The sequence below is a fragment of the Eretmochelys imbricata genome, chromosome 4 (assembly GCF_965152235.1).
Source record: "Eretmochelys imbricata isolate rEreImb1 chromosome 4, rEreImb1.hap1, whole genome shotgun sequence".
NCBI classification, from domain to species: Eukaryota; Metazoa; Chordata; order Testudines; family Cheloniidae; genus Eretmochelys; species Eretmochelys imbricata.
The window spans coordinates 96766739-96787084 of NC_135575.1; the positions used below are offsets into that span (position 1 = coordinate 96766739).

General features: G+C 50.8%; 1 protein-coding gene across 1 annotated transcript in view; it reads left to right on the forward strand.

The window, feature by feature from the left end:
* The first annotated feature begins 8860 nt into the window (after positions 1-8860).
* Positions 8861-20346, forward strand: part of GABRG1 (gamma-aminobutyric acid type A receptor subunit gamma1) — a 74962-nt gene continuing 63476 nt past the window's right edge. Inside the window, exon 1 of the mRNA XM_077814587.1 lies at positions 8861-8961. Within this exon, the coding sequence (XP_077670713.1) occupies positions 8861-8961 (101 nt within the window). The remainder of the gene's footprint in view (positions 8962-20346) is intronic.

The following is a 20346-nucleotide window of genomic DNA, read 5'->3' on the forward strand; positions in this document are numbered from 1 at the left end:
TAAAGAGTACTTAATTTGGCAATTATGGGTCTTATGAGGCTTGTAGTTTTACTCATTTTTTGTTTTCTGGAGCTTGGAGTAGTTCTTAATGCCTCCTGCAGCAGTCTGTCCCTTGCAACTTGTTTCAGTGCTACTTTGGCTGAGCTTCTGCACCACCTCCTCCTGGGTTCATCACCACTACTCTCCTTTGTACTTCTGCTATTTGACCCTGAAGGTGAAGATATTCCTTTTTGTGCGGCTGTGTTGTGGAATATAGAGTGTGCAAGGAATATCTTTCCCAAACCTAGTGGGTCAATGCTGTGATGTCCCACATGTGGAAAAAGGGAACTGAAACATATTTTTAGGATATCAGAGGCTCTCGTGGTGACCATTTTTGATTTGTGGTCATAGATAAACCATCTTTCGCAGACAGAGGCGAGATAATGGCGATCAGGAGTTGTGGTCAGACAGAGTGTCCTCTGTCTCTTGTGAGGATAAGAAATCATATGAGATCAGCTGTCAGGATAATGAAGCCCATGGTTTAGTATGTGAAATAGACAGTGTAGGAATAGGGGCTGGGGGCAGAATGGGAGCTGCTGATAGTGGGATAGTAGTCCAGTGGCAGGTGGTGGGAAGGCAGGGAAAAACCCCATGCATCACTTCTTATGTAACAACTAGCCCTCCAAAAATTCTCCATTGAAGACAGACCTGAGCTGGACCGATTATATATGTTGAGGAGACAGCCTGGATAGCTGGTTACCACTTCCACGAATACCAGGCAAGCATTGTACACAGCCATCATAATTACAGAACAGGTCCTTTTTCTGTTTCTGTAGAAGCCTGTCAGCTGGGGGTCCTAGGATTAATGTGAGTCTCATCCATTGCTCCAGATACTGATGAGGAAACTAGTGATCTCACACAATCTCATGGGGAAATCAACAAAAGTCCAAGGATTGACTGACACCTGTGGTTTGGGTAATGGCCCACCGAAAGGATCCTGGTCTCAGGATCTGGTGACTCTGACAGACACTGATTCCTTTGTCATGGTGAGAAATAATGGAAACCCAATTGAGAGATGCTTCTGGATACAGACCTGCTTGACAAGGCCAAGGAAATTCTGAAGGGGCTGATGCATGTGAGGGGGAGAGGGTTGCCTCCTTGCTTGTGCCTGACATACACACCTATGTATCTCTCCTCTCTCTGCCAGCTGCTGTATGACTAAATTGTTGAACATGTCTCCTTGCTCTCTGGTTGATCCTTGTTCTCTCTGCCACCTGCAGACAACCCTCCCTCACCCTGTCCCAGCCCTCACCACCAAGTTATATGTTCCTTACCGTGATACTGCAGGATTGACGAGGGGGTGGGGAACACAGACTGCCAATGGCTCTCAAAGCCATTAAATAAAAACGGGTCCCAGTACTGAGACTCCAACCTACTAGTGCTATGTTGCCCCAGAGTTAGATTTTTTCAAAGTTATCTGCACCAAAAGCAGCACATAGCTCGCAGTCCAGGTGCATGTCATTTTCAGAAGGCCAGTTATATCCCATACAAACACACACTAGATGCACAATGTTTTCCACAACCAGGAGGCAGTGCTTGGGCAACAATGGCATTTTCAATGCACAGGAGGTGCGACTGCCATTACTTGGCCTATGACTATTCCTATTCCGTTTCAGCTTTGCAAACAGTAGTATTTTCAGCATGAACTAGCAAAATGGCAGCAGTGCAATACTCTGGCATTAGGTGCAGACCCAAAGGCCTCTATGAGCCATTGCCATTTTCAGAATGGGCATGGGGAAGAGAAGAATGAGGCATGGTGATGCATCTAAGAGGGTTTCATATGTTTGACAACTGTTACAGCCATATTTTCAAAAGTTAAGTCTGTGCCATTCTGTAAACATATCCTGGTGAAGTGACACACACAGATTTCCAGTGTGAATGTACATAGCAAGTATTTTCATATCCCTACCCCGCTAGCTGGCAAAATGTGTCTGCAGGAACCTAACATACATGTGTATTGTGCTCATAGGTTGGGCAGGCACAAATGCATATGAAGTAGTGTGTTTTTTGAAAACGTGGTGCACAAATAAGCTGTTGGATGGATCCAGCAAAGTGGCATTAAATATATAATTCATGTTCAAACCTACATGAACATTTATTGTATATGAAATATTAAAAAAATAATGCATTGTGGTGGCCCTAATACTGCTTTAATAGCTGTAAAAAAAAACCTCTGAAGAATATTGACCTTTCTTATTAAAATATGGCACTGACATTTTGAAGTGTAATTGTAAAAATGAGGTGGGCAGAATTTGGGTATGAAGGGCATAGAAAATAGATTGTAAAAACCACATCACTTTGACGCAGCATTCATATTATGATCAAAACATGAAACAATTATGTTCAGCCAAATAGTCAACATTTTAATAGAAAATAATTTATATAAAACTTTCATTTCCCAGAGCTAAATACCCTTTTTAATTAAGATTCCATCTGATACATTAATTGCCTCACTCACGTTAATCATTAAATGATTACCAACAGTATGATTATAGCAACACTTACTAATTTTAAAAGAGATAAACAATACCAAGGAGAGAGGCGTGTATGCATGTAGGGGAAATGAAACAAAACAGCCCTCATGATCCCTGACTTTTAAAAAGCACTTAAGAGACGATCCTTTTCAAGAGTAGCTAGGATAAAAAGTGAATCATATGCAGTATGAGAAGGCAGACATAAAGGTGACATGAGAGACAAGACAAAATAATTACCTAAACTAGGAGGAGTGGACAGTGTCCATAGTACCATTTCCCTGGAAGCCTGTGGGGAGGCACTATGTAAAATAATGCTGAGCCTAAATATGGATTTATTTATCTCCCTTTGATGTAAACAGGTTTCAGGAGCAATGGTTTATGGATCAATGCTGCTATGGATTGTGGAAAAATCAGGTTACACTGCAGAGGAATTAGGCCATCCGGTGGGTGGCCCTGGACTCCACAGATCTTGGGGAATCTGATTTTGGGCACCCAAAACACTTGCCCATTCTATGGTATGAGGATGCAAACATCTCCCAGCAACAGAGCTATCTGGTGTGAACCAAGTTTCCTCTCAACCTCCTTGGGTTCTTGCTTGGAACTGCCAACTTGCCCTCTGTGACATTGCATTCCAAGTTTTATGGAAATATGTTCATGAGTGTGAATATGATGTAACTGGAATATGCTTTATGCAAAAGGTCTCTTGTCAGGTATTACAACAAAGGTTATAACCTACTTAATATATTCGTCCTATTTGTATGCATGTATCATTCTTTTATCTGAAGCTAGAAACACGAAGTATAACTCTGAGGTCCTATTATAATTATGCAAAGTGTGGGCCATTAATGGTGATTTAGAATCTTGATGGCTCCCATTGACTAGGACAATTCGTTGTAAATGGTTTATTTACCTGCACATCTTCCTGTATACGTGTGGGCTTACATTGACATGTGGCCGTGTCATATGATGCTGGAATCCATCTTAATCCTTGTACTTTTTCCATTGATGGGGCGAGGGTGGGGACAAGCAGAGACAAGATTCTCCCTTGTGCCAAAGCTATAAAAGGGGGTGGATCAGGACAAAAGGGGCTGCCAGTCATGAGAACTCCTGCTTATCACCTGAGATGTCTGCTGGATCTAACAAAGACTGTACAAGGGTAAAGGATTGGGACCAGACTAGGACGGGGTCTAGTCTGTGAAAGAACCTTATTGGAACATCTTTGAGGGTGAGATTACCTGTAATCAGTTTCTTAATGTATTAGCCTTAGATTTGCATGTTTTGTTTTATTTTACTTTGTGACTTACCTTGTCTTGGCTGTTATTACTTGAAACTACTTAAATCCTACTTTTTATATTTAATAAAATCACTTTTGTTTATTAATAAACTCATCGTAAGTTATTAATACCTGGGAGAGTGAACAGAGACAGATGCACAGCTATCAGTGATATAGAGGGCGAACAATTTACGAATTTACCCTGTATACGCTTTATACAGAGTTGTCATAAATATAAAGGGAAGGGTAAACCCCTTTAAAATCCCTCCTGGCCAGAGGAAAAATCCTCTCACCTGTAAAGGGTTAAGAAGCTAAAGGTAACCTCGCTGGCACCTGACCAAAATGACCAATGAGGAGACAAGATACTTTCAAAAGCTGGGAGGAGGGAGAGAAACAAAGGGTCTGGGTCTGTCTGTATGCTGCTTTTGCCGGGGATAGAGCAGGAATGGAGTCTTAGAACTTTTAGTAAGTAATCTAGCTACGTATGTGTTAGATTATGATTTCTTTAAATGGCTGAGAAAAGAACTGTGCTGAATAGAATGACTATTCCTGTCTGTGTGTCTTAAGGTTTTGCCTAGAGGGATTCTCTATGTTTTGAATCTAATTACCCTGTAAGGTATCTACCATCTTGATTTTATAGAGGTGATTCCTTTACTTCTATTAAATGTCTTCTTGTAAGAAAACTGAATGTTTTTTCGTTGTTCTAAGATCCAAGGGTTTGGGTCTGTGGTCACCTATGCAAATTGGTGAGGATTTTTACCTAACCTTCCCCAGGAAGTGGGGTGCAAGGGTTGGGGGGATTTTGGGGGGAAAGACATGTCCAAACTACGTTTCCTAGTAAACCTAGTTAAAGTTTGGTGGTGGCAGTGGATCCAGGGGCAAAGGATAAAATTAATTTGTACCTTGGGGAAATTTTAACCTAAGCTGGTGAAAGTAAGCTTAGGAGGTTTTCAGGCAGGTCCCTAGATCTGTACCCTACAGTTCAGAGTGGGGAAGGAAACTTGACAAGAGTAAAACGGATTTATTTGGGGTTTGGCTCCCATTGGGAGCTGGGTGTCTGGGTGCTGGAGACAGGTAAACTGCTGAGCTATTTTTAGTTAGTCTGTAACTTTGCGGGTGTGGCCCAGATCCTGGGTCTGTGTTGCAGCAGGCTAGAGTGTCTGGCTCAACAAAGCAGGGTTCTGGAGTCCCAAGCTGGCAGGGAAAACAGGCTCAGAGGTAATTTCAGCACAGCAGGCGACAGTCCCAAGGGGATCTCTGTGACAGAACCCGTCACATCCATAATATTTTGGACTTGACTTTCTGTTTTTGTTTTAGTAAAAGACGTTTGACATCTTACACTGGCCAGCATGGAACTTCATCTGCCATTTTGCTGTCCCTTTACCTCATTTTTGTTAGCCTTCTCTGAAATTCCTCACTTTCTTCTCAGTTTTGACTGACCTATATAGCTTTGTGTCTCCCACTAATTTTGCCACATCACTGCTAATCCCCGTTTTCCTTGCCAATGAGAAATAGATTAACTGACACCCATCCTAGTACAGAACCTTGGGACACCACACCGTTAACTTTAGCTATGCTAACCTTTGACCATTTATTCCTATCCTTTGTGTCTTAGCCACTTTCTAATTCATAACAATATTTTACCTTTCATCCTATGACTGTGTAATTTCCTTAATAGACTTTTGTGATGGACTTTTTGAAAGACTTCTTCTTTATCCATTACTTTATTGACATGACTGAAGAATTCTAACAGATTAGAAGCCATGCTGGTTTGTCCCCAGTACACCATCTGGGGGTCTTAGAATTCTAGGTTTCAGTTGACATAATCAGTTTTCCTGTTTCTGAGGCAATGCTCTTTGGCCTAAAATTCTAAGGATCACCCCTAAAACCTCCATATTTTTTTAGTTCTGGAATAAGTATTTTCCCAACAACCTCTCTTATTTCCTTATTCTTCTCTATGGTTTCTTTTGCTCACTTGTACTCCAGTACATTTTGTCAATCTCTCAGGATTCCTGTTTCTGATAAGCAGCAAGACATTTTTAGGATTTTTTTTAAAAATGTCTTTAGCTACTTACTCTTCAAAACCCCTCTTTGCCCTCTTAATCTTTCACTTTTCACTTAATTTACCATAGATTGTCCTCCTTTCTGGTGTTTCCATGAAGGATTAGTTTCTACTTTTTCAAAGACAGTACAAGGAAGGAAGGCTAAGGCTTGGAGCTACCTTGATCTACATTTATCTCTGTGACAAACTGAGCACATATCAAGTTTGCTTGCTTGCCTTTTTGGCGTGATCTCATTGGTTTTGGTTTCAACTTTTTCTTCCCTTAGATACCATTTTAAAATTACAAATCAGATGAAAATGAAACCTGTGCTAAGTACATTTTTTTTTTTTTTTTTTTTTACTGTCAACTTTAGTTGTTTGTTCTTGGTACATACTACAGTAGTGTAGTCCTAATCTTTGCCTGAGCTTGGCATTTCTTGAGTATGCACAAACTGCTATGCCTTCAGGGAGCTGCACTGAAGTCCATGGGCCTCAGCACAGGTACAGCAGTCTCTTCATATTTATCTATTTACACTTCATACAAATTTTCTCCACTAACAATGTGTCTCTGTTTCCTGTTATGACAGCATGGGCGTAGGATAACATTTTTATGGATTAGCAAGAGCCTTAATGGTCCAAGTCAAATGATTGAATGTAGGCCCCTTGGAAAACAGTGTGTGTGTGCATCAGTGCTATCCATAGACAAGCCTAGCTGGGAAATGAGAGCGGGTGTACTGTACATGCTGCACAGGGCAAAATTGTCTTTGAAGTCAACACAACCAAGAGGGGAGCTTCTCTGTATCCATTTTCATTAACAAATACATGTTTTGTGGTGACTGAGCTCATGCTAGTCAGTGTCATCGTTCCCTGGAGGCTCTACTTTCTGCCATCACCTGCCTGTCCAGCTACTTATCTTCAAGTCTTTGAATTTTTCACTTGATATACTGCATCTGTCTGAAGTGTATTGTAAAAATTCTTATCCTTTCAAGAAGATATAGTTCTCAAAATACAGTAACACCACCCCACAGAAGGAGACAAGAATGAAGAACCCACTACTAGCCAATATTGAAATAAGCAGTAGCAAGAAGATTGAACTACACTTCAATATATTTTCCATCTTTTGAGTAATATTTAACTTAGATTATCAAGATTAAAATGGGTCACTCTAATGAAGTAGGGCAACTTTTAAAAAAAATTAAATAAAATAACCCTATGTTGACCTGGAAGCTGGTGCAACTACACTGATTTCAAAGCTGTTTCAAATTTAAGCTCTACCGTGTAAAGCTCTGTACTGTGTAAAACTAATCTAGATTGGAGCTTCTGAACATGAAAACAATGCAAATAAATAATAAAGTACACCAACACGTGCTGTAACATAATTTATTTTTTATTTAGACTTTTCCTGCAAATACTTACCATCTCATTAAAGTCAGGGGGACTAATCACTGTATAAAGTGAAGCCAATGTGTAAATCTTTGCAGGAGTGAGCCTTCATCTCCAATCTGTTTAATCACTCATAGCCCACCCTACTTGTTTAAAAAAAAAAAAAAAAAAAAGCAACCCCCCCAGCCTTATATTTTCCTTGTGCTATATTCAACACATTGAATATCCCTAGTCACTTTCATACACCTGCATCCTGGAATACTTTAATACTTTCCATCCCAAAGCTCTTCACTGATTCATATTTGTAAAGGCCCACAATATTCCAGCCAGGTAAATAATATGGTCCCCCTTCATTAAAGGAGGTGGAGAGGTGTTGGGGAAAGGGAAGCAAAGAGAGGGCGATGGCGAGATGCCAGCACTCCCCTCTCTTCAGCAACTTGGCCAGGCTTCTTCCTCTAAATCATACAGCTCGAATCAATAGCAGCAGCAGGAGAGATGAAGAGAGACGTTTGCAGATGAGATCAAAGGCGATGGAGCCTCCTGGGCGGGGGATCACTCACTTGGTGGTGGGAGGGGGCGCAGCCTGAGCGGGGACCGTCCCGCATCTTCCAAACTCCTGCAGGAAGGGCCGGGCCAGCCACATCCCCATCACGCAGCCGGACCTGCCCTGAGTCGCGCCCCCAGAGGCGGGGCGGATGAGGAACTGCAGGTGCCCGCGTTGTGGGGCGGCAGCAGCCAGCAGCGCAACCCCCGCCCCGGCCGGCTGCAGGGACTGAGCGCGCAGGGCAGAGCCAGAGCGGCGGCAACCCGCGCGCTCCGCCGCCGCTGGGGCCCGGCTTTCCCCATCCCCATGGCAACCGCCCGGGCAACAGGCGCTCGAGCTCCGCGCCCCTCGGCTAGCACGGCGGGCCGGGGGAGGGGGGAGCAGCCTCGTCGCCGCAAGGGGCCTGCAAAGGGCGCGCGCGGGGGGCTGGATGCAGCGAGCAGGGGCGGCAGGTGGGCGCAGGGGGAGCCACGCAGGGCGCAGCCGGAGGCGGCTCGCTGCGCTAGCCGGGCGCTGAAAGCAACTGGCTTCCTTGCGCTCTGCCTTTGGGGGAGCGCATTCAGCCCCCGCGCCGCGGGTGGGCACGAGCTGGCACTCTGCCCCCGGGAGCGCTGCCCTCGGCAACGGACAGCCCCATGCCGCCCCCGTCCCGTTTTGCTTTAAATCCTTATCATTAAGCAGTTGCAACTTCCTCCCTCTGCGGCGGTGCCGAGCTCTGCGAGGAGCTCCTAGCTCCCCCCGTCCCCGGCTCTCAATCAAGCAGCGCCGAAGGGACCCTTCTCCTCGTGCGAGGCCCTCTGTGGGTGGCTTCTTTTTATTTCGCCTCCCGTTTAAAAAGACGCCAACCTGTCTGCTGAGCATGTTTCCCTTCTAGTAAGGAAGCTCCACCTCTGCGAGGACTTGATTCGTCCAGCACTTTTTAAGATAATTTATGGAGCAACCTGAGGAGCTTATTGGCCAAGTTGCATGGTCCTTTTAGAGTCGGATCCTACCTGGCTGGGGGGTTCTCTCCCTCTCGCTCCTACGCGCTGGGGGGATGCCGAAATTGCAGAGTAACTACTAGAGAGTGACTTGTAAGAAAACCAGAGAAGAGAGACTTAAAGCCAATGGATTCATGGAGGCGTCCCTCCTTCCCGTGGCCTCTGTGCAGTCCCCGCAGCAGGATGAGGCTTCTGCTCCTGCTGTTGACCGTGCGATTGGGGAACTGGTAAGTACAAGTGACAAGGGGACCTGAAGTGGCTCTGCTTAGCAGCCTCTCTCCCTCCTTTATTGATCGCTTTGGGTTGGGGACGTTGCATAGTAGCAGCCCATTGTAAGTCTGTCCAACTCCCCTCCGCCCCCATCACCCAACTCCTCCTTTACGTTTGTTGTCGGATCACTTTCTGCTTGGACTTGCATCACTTTCACCTGCCCGAGAGCACTGTGTTCTCTAGGAAGGGGAGTGCCCTATTGTTGTTACAAACCTTAACCTAAATTGTAGCTCTTTTGCAAATGACTCTCTGCAACCACCTCTAGTGAATCCGACATTGATAAAGTAAAACTTTACTTGATATGTTCGTCATTTGAGTAAGAAGCGTTTGTGGAGCCCCTGCTTCAGTTTAGCTGCAGTAAGTGATCTTCAACTTACCCTTCCTTTAAAATAATGCATTTTTCTTACCACCCGATATTCACTGTATGGGGGCTGTGGAAGTCAGTACAGTTGGGAATTTATCAGAGCTTGTACATATTTGCCAGCATCGGTTTCCCAAGAGGACCTTAATACTCAACAATAAAAATTGTTCCATGCAGGCTGCAAGTTATCAGAGTTTCATCTTAGGCAATTAGTTTTATGCATTTTTTTATTTGGTTTAGTTTATAAAAAATAAATCTTCGTCATCTGACAAGTGGCAGGTTGCTGTTCCTGTACCTGAAAAGTACTCTGATGTAAATAAATAATACAAATAATTTGGCAAATAACTTAGTTTGATCATTTATTTGCAAAAGAAATAAACCAATATATTTCAACTGCATATCGTATTTTAGTTTTCCACCAAACTCTGGTACTATCTGCATGGCTTTAGGACATAGGTCCTGATCCTGCACAATTGAAGTCAATGGGAGTTTTGCCTTTGTCTGTAATGGGATCAGGATCAGGTCCATTGTGCACATGTGGAACAGCTGGGTAGGTTCTGAGGTGCTGTTGAAGTTGTGAAGCTGAAAATGCAAGCTTTAACAGGAATTTACTAGACTGATCATACAGGCTCTGAAGAAGACATTATTTTCTACCTTGTCAATATGCCATTTATAAATGTCCATGAAAGATGTAACAATGATTTTGTTTTCTTTTTATCTTTCAACTCCTTTAATAATTCAGAGGTAACATTTTTTATTCCTTACTTTATGCATTAATAAAAATATTAAGTAGCTATAATAGTACAATAGAATATTGCCCTGTGTGCCTATCTTTAACTATATGCATCAAATGATCATTCATAGATATAGCAGATGTGCAGTATCTAGGATGGTAAGAAATCCATTAAAAGTTAGACCCCCCGACGCTGAACATTTTAGTCTGTATGAAGATCTTTAGCTTATCTCTCATCTTCAGAGGACTGCTGTGTGATCCCAGTTAGAAACACCACTGATTACCCTTTTCTTAGGCATGTATTAGTGTCCGTTTCTTTTAAAATTCTTGTCAGATTAAGGTAACATTTTTCAAAGGCATTGATGGAAATGATACCAGCACAGCTGTGCATCTGCAGAATGTTTTTTAATGAACACGTTACGCCTCAGGTGTGAAGGAAATTACCAAGCGGTTTGAGAGAAAAGAATACATATGCTCATTTTATCTGTTCAAAGACTAAGTTTCAAAGACAGGAAAAGCCATCTTAAAAATAGTTGCAGATGTTATTTCATTTTTCACTTATTAAAAATAAAGTATGATAGGTTTAGAGGACTAGGTATGGATTTTTAATCATATATGTAATTAGCAATAGATTTATAAATAAGTTCATGAAGAACCCTCCAATAAGAGGAAGAAATGCACTTGGATGAATTATTTTATTCTGGGCTGCACCATCTCTTCCCAGATAAAATGGAACCTTCAATATAAATATGTATGATATCAGCTGTTTTCAGGCTTGCTTTTCATTCATTCATTGTTGAGAGCTTTTTCAAGTGACCACAAATGGATGTTTTCCAGAGACTGAATCTCTGATGTGTAGTTTGTTACAGCTCACTGATGTTCTACAGGGAGCTTTGTGGGACTTTCCAGAGCCCCTTCTTAACATTCTGCCACTCAGTTGAAAGAAAGTTGGGAGGAAATTTTCTGCTTCTCTGCATTCTGTTCTAATCTCTGTCAGAAATGGCTTTTCCTTTAAGTAAAAAACATTCTAAAATGCAACATTTGCCTCCAGAATAGACCACAATGCCCCAAACTGCAGATACTTTCCAAAAATTGCTCAGGATGGGAGATCCCCAAACTCCAATACAAGGTCCCCACCTCTCACACCACTCAGACTTCAAAGGACCTAAATTGGACATTCTCTGTTATATGTGTATGCTCGTATGTGTAAACACCCACAACCCCCACTCTTAATAAAGGCTGCTCTAAGTAACATACTTAATGCAAACCTAAAAGCAAGGAAATGAAAAGTTGAGTACCAGTAGAACATACCTTTTAATCTAGACAACCACCTAGAGATGCACATGCATCACAACCTTAACTCTGCCTACAGATACCAACCTTCCAACATCCGATCCCCAAATCTTATGCAACTCCAGCCACTGTGTTTAACTGCAGCATATGTATACCCAAACAGACCATACCTCCCTCCCCTGCTGTCCTTTCTGCACAGTCCTCTGAAATTACACATGCTCAGGTTTGAAGAAAGGGGTGTTGAATGGTTGATACCTTTACTGGGGTGAAGATAAGGTTGTGGTGCTTTTTCTATGCTGTATGGTGGTTGTGCTGGAACAATGTACAGTAGAACCTCAGGGTTACAAGCACCAGAGAGTTATGAACTAATCAGTCAATCACACACCTCATTTGGAACCAGAAATACACAATTAAGCAGCAGAGATGCCTCCACCCCCCCAAAAAAAGAAGGAAATACAGTACTGTAAATGTAAGCTATTAAAAAAGTAAGGGAAATCAGCATTTTTCTTCTGCATAGTAAAGTTTCAAAGATGTATTAAGTCAGTGCTCAGTTGTAAACTTCTGAAACAGCCATAACATTTTTTTCAGAGTTACAAACATTTCAGAGTTATGAACAATCTCTGCCAAGGTGTTTGTAACTCTGAGGCTCTACTGTAGTTACCTATCAGTCACTTACTTTTAAATGCTTGTGTTTTGTAATAAGATCAAAATTATTATGCTGTCTAAATATAAAAACACAGTAGTTATAAACTAATGCATATCACCATGACACAAAAACCTTGACTATAACCCAATAAAACTAATTTTCTTTTATTAGTAATCTCTAAATACACACACAATATAAAACCCTTATGGAAAAGAAACATAAGTTTTTACTACACGTAAGCAATATATGTTGATCAGCCTCCAATGCACATAGTTAGTGTGGCAGAGCTCCGACCTTGTCCCCATGGGTCCCGCACTTCTAGGCGGTTTATGCTAGCCTCAGTGGCTCACCGTGACCTTCCACATAGCCCTTCTCTCTCTCGGGCCAGGGTTACAGTCTACTGAGCCCTTTTCGTCATAAGCCAGCAAGGAGGTTGGTGAGAGAAGTCCCACAGTCTCTGTTGTCCCTAGGGGCTTATTTCAGAACAGTTTAGACTCCTGTCCTGACAGAGGCCTGTCTTCCCCTCCCAGGAGGTGTTTCTGAAGTGGCAGGTTGGGGGGAACTCAGGCCCACCCTCTACCCCAGGTTCCGGTTCAGGGACCCTAATGGTGACAGCTGTTGGTTGCTGACCATTCACTGCCAGAGTTGCTACATTTCCCTGAGCCAGTTCCCCACAGTTCTCCCGCTTCTCTCTTCTTCACCCATACCTTAGGGCTCCCTTACTGATGGCTTGAGGGTGCCTTCATTAACCAGCCCTTCAGCCACACTTTCTCTCCCCTGGCTCTCCTCAGCCTGACTGGAGTGAGCCCTTTTATAGTATCAGAGGGGCCTTAATTAGAGTCAGGTGTTCACATTACCTTAATAGCCTCACCTGACTCTTTGCAAGTTAATTGGAGTCGGGTGTTCTCATTAGCCTGGAGCAGTCCCTGCTCAAGTCACTCAGGGAACAGAAACCTGTTCATCCAGTGGCCAGTATATTTGCCTCTACCAGACTCCTGTACCCCACGTGCCCCTCCGCCCCATCCTGGACTGACCCCCTGTAACAGCCTGATCGAGAGGGGCCATTTTCCAACAGCTTGGCTCCTGGGGCCCAGGATCCTACCTATGCTCCTCTCCCTGGCTCTGCACCCAACCCCTGCCTTGCCCTTATTCTGAATCCCTGCCCTGCCCCTGATGTCAACCCCGCCCCTGTTCCCCCCACCTCCCGTGTTGTCACTGCCGCCCCTGGGGCCATCATCTCCTCACTCCTAGAGGATAGCCCCCAGGGAGCGGCTTCTGTTTTCCCCAGTCCCGACTCACTAGGGGCTACTACCTTCCCTCCGCTGCCCCCACTCGAGCCAGGGATTGAGGGGGGCCGCGTGGCGCCAGCCCATCGGGCGCTACGTCGGGGGTCTGCCCCTTGCCTGCCCGTTTCGGTGGGCCATGGGGCTGTGTCAGTAGTCCCTCCGGAGGACAGCCAGGGGCTAGTGGCCCCGGCCCCCCCTACGCTGCAGGAGGAGCTGCGGGAGTTCCTTGAGGACGTCCGGGGCTCCCATAATAAAGTGCAGCTCGCCCTGCAGCGATGGGGGGATTTCCATCTCATCCTCCAGGCCGCGAGGGGAGGGTAAAAGGACCGGGAAGCAGGCTGCCGCGACTTACCAGCGGGTCCGCCTCTTCCGTGACTCCCTAATTACCTACGGGGTAGGTCACGGATTGTTGCGCGGCCCGTTGGGTGAGGATCCCCCTCCAGCCCTCCTTATGGAACCTCTGACCATCATCATGTTAAACACCCGGGGCTGTAGGATGGGTCTCCGCAGGTGCCAGGTGGTCTCCTTCCTTCGGGAGGGGGGGAACTCTGTGATTTTCCTGCAGGAGACCCATACGGATCCGGCTGCCGAAGCTAGCTGGCGGCTGGAATGGGGGGACAGGGTCTACTTTAGCCATCTCACAGTTCGTACGGCTGGAGTGGCAACCCTGTTCTCCCCTGACCTACGGCCCGAGGTGCTGGGGGTCGCCGAGGCTGTGCCGGGCTGCCTGCTGCACCTCCGGGTCCGTTTAGAAGGGCTCGTGGTCAATCTTGTCAACGTCTATGCCCCGACATTGGGCCCAGAGCGGCTACGCTTCTTTCAGCAGGCGTCCGCCTTCCTCGGCACTTTGGATCCTCATGAGTGCCTGGTCCTGGGCGGGGACTTCAATACGACCCTCGAGGAGCGGGACCGCTTGGGGACCGAGCAGTGCCTGGCCGCCGCGGACATCCTCCGGGAGATAGTCGACCATCACTCCCTGGTGGACGTCTGGCGCGACCACCACCCGGACGACACCTCGACGTTCACCTTTGTCCAGGTGGAGGCCCATCGGGCGCGCCACTCCCGGTTTGACCGTATCTATTTGTCACGCTTCCATCTCTCCCAGGCCCACTCCTCCAGCATCCGGCCGGCCCCGTTTTCCGATCATCACCTGGCCACCGTGACAGTCTCTCTCTGTGTGGAGAGGCCGGGGCCGGCCTATTGGCATTTTAATAACAGCTTGCTGGAGGACGTGGGCTTCGTGGCGTCCTTCCGGGAGTTCTGGTTGGCCTGGCGAGGGCAGCAGCGTGCCTTTCCCTCGGCGCGGCGGTGGTGGGACCTAGGGAAGGTGCGCGCCCGGCTCTTCTGCCGCGACTACACCCGGGGCGCCAGCCGACGGAGGGATGCGGCGATGGGGCAGCTGGAACGGGAGGTCTTCGAGCTGGAGAGGCGTCTGGCCGCCAGCCCTGAGGATCCATCCCTCTGCGGAGCGTGCTGGGAGAAGCGGGAGGAGCTCCGGGCCCTCGAGGACCATCGGGTCCGGGGCGCTTTTGTTCAATCCCGCATCCGCCTCCTTCGGGAGATGGATCGCGGCTCCCGCTTCTTCTACGCCCTGGAGAAAAAGAGGGGGGCCAAGAAGCACATCACTTGCCTCCTCGCAGAGGACGGCACCCCCCTCACGGATCCGGTGGAGCTGTGCGGGAGGGCCAGGGCCTTCTACGCAGCCCTTTTCTCCCCGGGTCCGACCGATCCTAACGCTTGCAGAGTGCTCTGGGATGAACTCCCGACGGTCAGCGCGGGCGACCGAGACCGGCTAGAGCTGCCTCTCACTCTGGCCGAGTTCTCGGAAGCCCTCCGCCGCATGCCCACCGATAAATCTCCGGGCATGGACGGGCTGACCGTGGAGTTCTACCGCGCGTTCTGGGACGTCCTCGGCCCAGACTTCGTTACTGTCTGGGCCGAGTCTTTGCAGGGTGGGGTCCTCCCTCTTTCGTGCAGGCGAGCCGTGCTCGCCTTATTGCCAAAGAAGGGGGACCTCCGCGATTTACGGAATTGGCGTCCCGTCTCGCTCCTCAGCACGGACTATAAGGTCGTAGCAAAAGCCATCTCGCTGTGGCTGAGGTCTGTGCTGGCGGACGTGATCCACCCAGACCAGACCTACACCGTCCCGGGCCGCACCATCTTCGACAACCTCTATCTGGTCCGGGACCTTTTGGAACTCGGGTTTAGGGACGGTCTGTCGTTCGCCCTCCTGTCCCTGGATCAGGAGAAGGCGTTCGACAGGGTGGATCACGGGTATCTCCTGGGCACTCTGCGAGCGTTTGGCTTGGGTCCCCAGTTTCCCTGGGCTTTCTCCAGGTGCTGTACGCCTCCGCGGAGTGTCTGGTCAGGCTCAACTGGACCCTGACCGAACCGGTCAGCTTCGGGCGGGGAGTACGGCAGGGGTGCCCCCTCTCGGGCCAGCTGTACGCTCTGGCGATCGAGCCCTTCCTCTGTCTCCTCCGCAGGAGGTTGACGGGGTTGGCGCTACGGGAGCCGGAGCTGCGGCTGGTCCTGTTGGCATACGCCGACGATGTACTCCTCGTGGTCCAGGACCCGGGCGACTTGGCGCGGGTGGAGGCTTGCCAGGCTGTGTACTCGGCAGCCTCCTCCGCCCGGGTCAACTGGGTCAAGAGCTCTGGCTTGGTGGTAGGGGACTGGCGGCAGGCGAGCTCCCTCCCACCCGCGCTTCAAGCCATCCGCTGGAGCGCGGGTCCGCTGCTCTATCTCGGCGTCTACCTTTCTGCCACGCATCCGTCTCCGCCGGAGAACTGGCACGGTTTAGAGGGCAGGGTGGTAGAGCGGCTCCGGAGATGGACAGGACTGCTCCGGTGTCTGTCCTTTCGAGGGCGGGCACTGGTGCTCAACCAACTGGTCCTGTCCATGCTCTGGTACCGGCTCAACACCCTGGTTCCGGCCCCGGATTTCCTGGCCAACCTCCAGAAATTGATTCTGGAGTTCTTCTGGTCAGGACTGCACTGGGTCTCTGCAGGGGTTGTCCATCTGCCCCTGGAGGAGGGAGGGCAGGGCCTGAAGTGTCTCCGCACTCAGGTCCATGTCTTCCGCCTCCAGGCCCTGCAGAGGCTCCTTTATGGTGCAGGTAGTCCGGCGTGGAGCGCATTGGCGCACGCCTTCCTGCGCCGCCTCCGAGGGCTCCGATATGACCGGCAGCTCCTTTATCTCCACCCGAGGGGTCTTCCGCGAGACCTCTCCGGGCTGCCGGTCTTCTACCAGGACCTGGAAACTGTTCGCAGCGACCAGGTCCGTGGCGGCCTCCGTGGGGGAAGACCTCCTCGCGGAGCCCCTGCTACACAACCCCCAGCTCCGTGTGCAGGCGGCGGAGTCCCCCTCGGTGCGCCAGAGGTTGGACCTGGCGGAAGTCACCAGAGTCGGAGACCTCCTGGACTATGCCCGGGGTGACTGGCTGGATCCCCTGATGCTCGCTCAGCGCATGGGGCTCTCCAGACCTCGTACTGCCCTGCGCGTACTTCAGGAGGTGAGGGCCGCTTTGCCGCCCGCTGCTCGGGTTTACCTAGACCGGGTCCTGCGAGAGGGTGCGCCCCGCCCACCCTCCACCCCAGGCCCTCCGGACCTTTTCATCGGGCCCCTGCCCCGTGGACCCGACCGACCCCCCCGCCCCTTTACCGTGAGCCGGCTGCGCGAGCTGCAGCTGGTCCAGTTCCAGACCGCGCCAAAACGACATCTCTACACGCTCGTGCTCCACACCCTTCATGTCCTCACCCTCGCGTCCCGCCCTAACACAAAGTGGCGGGACCTCCTGCCACCTCTAGAGGGTGAGGAGCCCCGGTGGGCCAGCCTATATTCCACCTTAGTGCCGAGGCCCGCCGGGGATATCAGTTGGCGGCTCCTTCACGGGGCCGTGAGCACGGGCGTGTATTTGGTGCGGTTCACCCCGATTCCGGACACCTGCCCCTTTTGCGGCGTGAGGGAAACCCTGGCGCACGTCTATCTGGAGTGCGCCAGGTTGCAGCCCCTATTCCGGCTCCTCACCAATCTTTTGTTACAGTTTTGGTTGCACTTTTCTCCTCACCTTCTTATCTACGCACTCCCTGTCCGTGGCCCCACTAAGTCGCGGGACCTCCTGGTCAACCTCCTCCTGGCCCTGGCTAAAGCGGCCATCTATAAAACCAGGGTGAGGAGGTTGGCCGATGGAGTCTCCTGTGACTGTGGGGCCTATTTCCGATCCTCTGTCCGTTCACGCCTCTGGGCAGAGTTCCTCTGGGTGGCGTCCACTGACTCCCTTGACGCCTTTGAGGAGCGGTGGGCGCTGTCCGGGGTTCTCTGCTCGGTGTCCCCGTCCGGTTCCCTTCGTTTGACCCTTTGACCGCACTCCCGTCCCCGTTTTTCATTAGTTGTCCCCCGTAATTATTTGGCTTCCCAGGTCCTGTGGATCACCCCCTTAGGCCTGGCGGGGGATCCTTTAGCAGTGGGTGAGCTTCGCCCGCCCACTTCCTGGATCCCAATAAGACTACCCCATCCCCATCTGGTTCCCTTCGTTTGACCCTTTGACCGCACTCCTGGCCCTGTTGTTCATTAGTTGTCCCCCGTAATTATTTGGTTTTCCAGGTCCTGTGGACTCCCCACCTTAGGCTGGGGGGGGGGGGGGGGGGGGCTTTGCCCGCCCACTTCCTGGATTGCAATACGACTACTCTGTTGAGCCCAACTGGCCTAGAGGGAGGAGAGAGACTGCTGCTAGGCCTTGGGCTTTTGCTGCTACTGCAGCTGCTCCCCTGGCTGGGCCAGACACCATACCCCCACCCCCACTTCTCTGCTACCTGGTTGCTGGCTAGCCGCTGGACCACCACCCCCACCCTTGGTTGCTGCCACTCCAGCCCCTTGGTGGGTGGGGGGTGGCTGCTGGCCCGCTCCCCAGAGGAGGGGAATGAGGGACTCCAGGCCTGGCCGTTGCTGCTGTGGACCGTACTACCACCACCACCACCTGTGAGGGGTCATTTCTGTCTGCCTGTCCACTGGACTGTGGCCTGGAGCTGCTGCATTTGCTGCGTGGAGCTGCTGGAGCCCCGAGGAGAAGAAGAGGCCATCTGCTGCTGGGGGAGTGCACAGGGACTCTACAGACCGCTGTGGAGGGGGCTTTTAAGACCGAGTAACTTTTGAACTGTGCTCTTGTGGTGGGAGTTTTGACTGTGTTTGTGGGGACACAGGGGGTGTGGCTTGGAGCCTGCCCCCTAGTCCATCCTCCGACCCTGGGGAAGCCCTCCCAGCCGGCAGGAAGGACCAGGGTAAAAAGAAGGGTAAGGGCCCCGCAAAAAAGTCTAAGCCCTCCATGGCAGGGGCTGCCCCCACTGCCGTGGCCCCACCACTGGCTGCGGCATCCCTCCCCGCTGTTCCCTCCACCAGCTCTGTGGGTGCCCCGGCCCCCAGGGTGTACGCCCAGGTGGCGGCAGCGCCCCCCGCCTGCCGCTACATGATCTTTCCCACCCACCGCCTCCGCTACCATCAATAGCGGCCGGGGCCCCTTCCCGACCTTGACCAGGAAGCACGGTGTCCGTTGCCTTCTGGTGCCCGCCTTGCCCCACGTGGAGACCTATGTGCAGGCGTTGGTGAGGGTGGTGGGGCCCACGGCCATTGTGACAGCCTCCAAAATGTACGGAAAGGTCTTCTTTTTAGCATCGGAGGCTGCCGCCCAGGAGGCAGTGGAGAAGGGCTTGGTGGTGGGGGGCGTGTTTGTCCCCCTAAAGCTGCTAGAGGACTTGGGCGTCTGCCTGGTCCTGACCTTGTCCCTCCCTTTCTTCCCAATGCCGCCTTGTTACCTGCCCTCTCTACCCTGGGGAAACCCATCTCCATTGTCAGCCCTCTCCCACTGGGCTGCAAAGACCCCTCCCTCCATCACGTCCTCTCGTTCCGCTGGCAGGGGCAGCTTCAACTGCCGCCGGCAATGTGTGACAGAGAGGTGCTCGAGGAGTCATTCTTGGTCCCCTACCAGGGGGCCCATTACCGGGTGCACTATTCCACAGGGGAGGCCCGGTGCTACCTCTGCCGGGCAATGGGGCACGTCCGGAGGGACTGCCCCTTGGCCCGGCAAGGAGGGGCATCCGGGACCCCCGAGCTCCGGCGGGGCGCCGACCCTGTCATCGCCGGCACCCCTGGCTGCCCGGCACCTGAAGCTGCCCCTCCTCCTCAGTCCACCACTGCTCCCACTCGGGCCCAAGGGAGAGCTCCGCCTTAGCTGCTTGCAATCCGGCGGGGCCCCTAGAGGAGGGTGCAGCAAGGATACCGCTGAGCATGGGAAAGGGCCCGCCCCAGGGGGAATCTTCCCTCCCTCATGCCGTCCCACCGCTGCCTCCGATGGTCCCTGAGCCATTGTCCCTGCCCCCGACCCGACCCCTGTTAGTCGGCCCCCCGATGATGCCATGGAGGGCTGGGCCCTAGTCCAGGGGACGCGGGGCAAATGGAGGGCTCGAGCTCTGCTCCTTTCCATCGATGCGGAAGCCCCCCGAAAGACCAGAAAGGGGGGCACCGATGCCGAGCCCTCTGCCTTGCCTTCAGGCGCGTACCATCCCCCGGTACCGGCTGGGGAAGACGTGGCAGCACAGGAGGGCAGTACCGTCCCTCCATTGGAGTCCCTTCCCTCCAAGGCCCCCGATGGAGCCCCTCCTGCTCCGTTACCATCCGGAGCCCCTGTGAGCCCCGGGGCGAGCGTCGCTTCGGGCACTGGCGGGGAGACCTCCGGGGTGGTGGAAGGAGAGCTCCCTTCCATCTACGAGGAGATCGGGGCCCTGGGTCTGACCCTGGTCACCCAGGGGGAGGACGACCCTCTGCCAGCGGGCCTCGATCTGAGCGACCTCACCCCGGCCCCGCCTTCTCCATGCTCCCTCCCCAGCTGCTGCTTCTGCTCCTGCCTCTGAGGGTTCCCTGGGCTCCTCCATCTGCCTGGCCGCAGGTGGCACCCTGCTGTTAGCCGCCGAGCCCACCGAGGTGACCGCCGGTGCCATGCGGCTGGGACCCGAGCCCCACGGGCTGTCC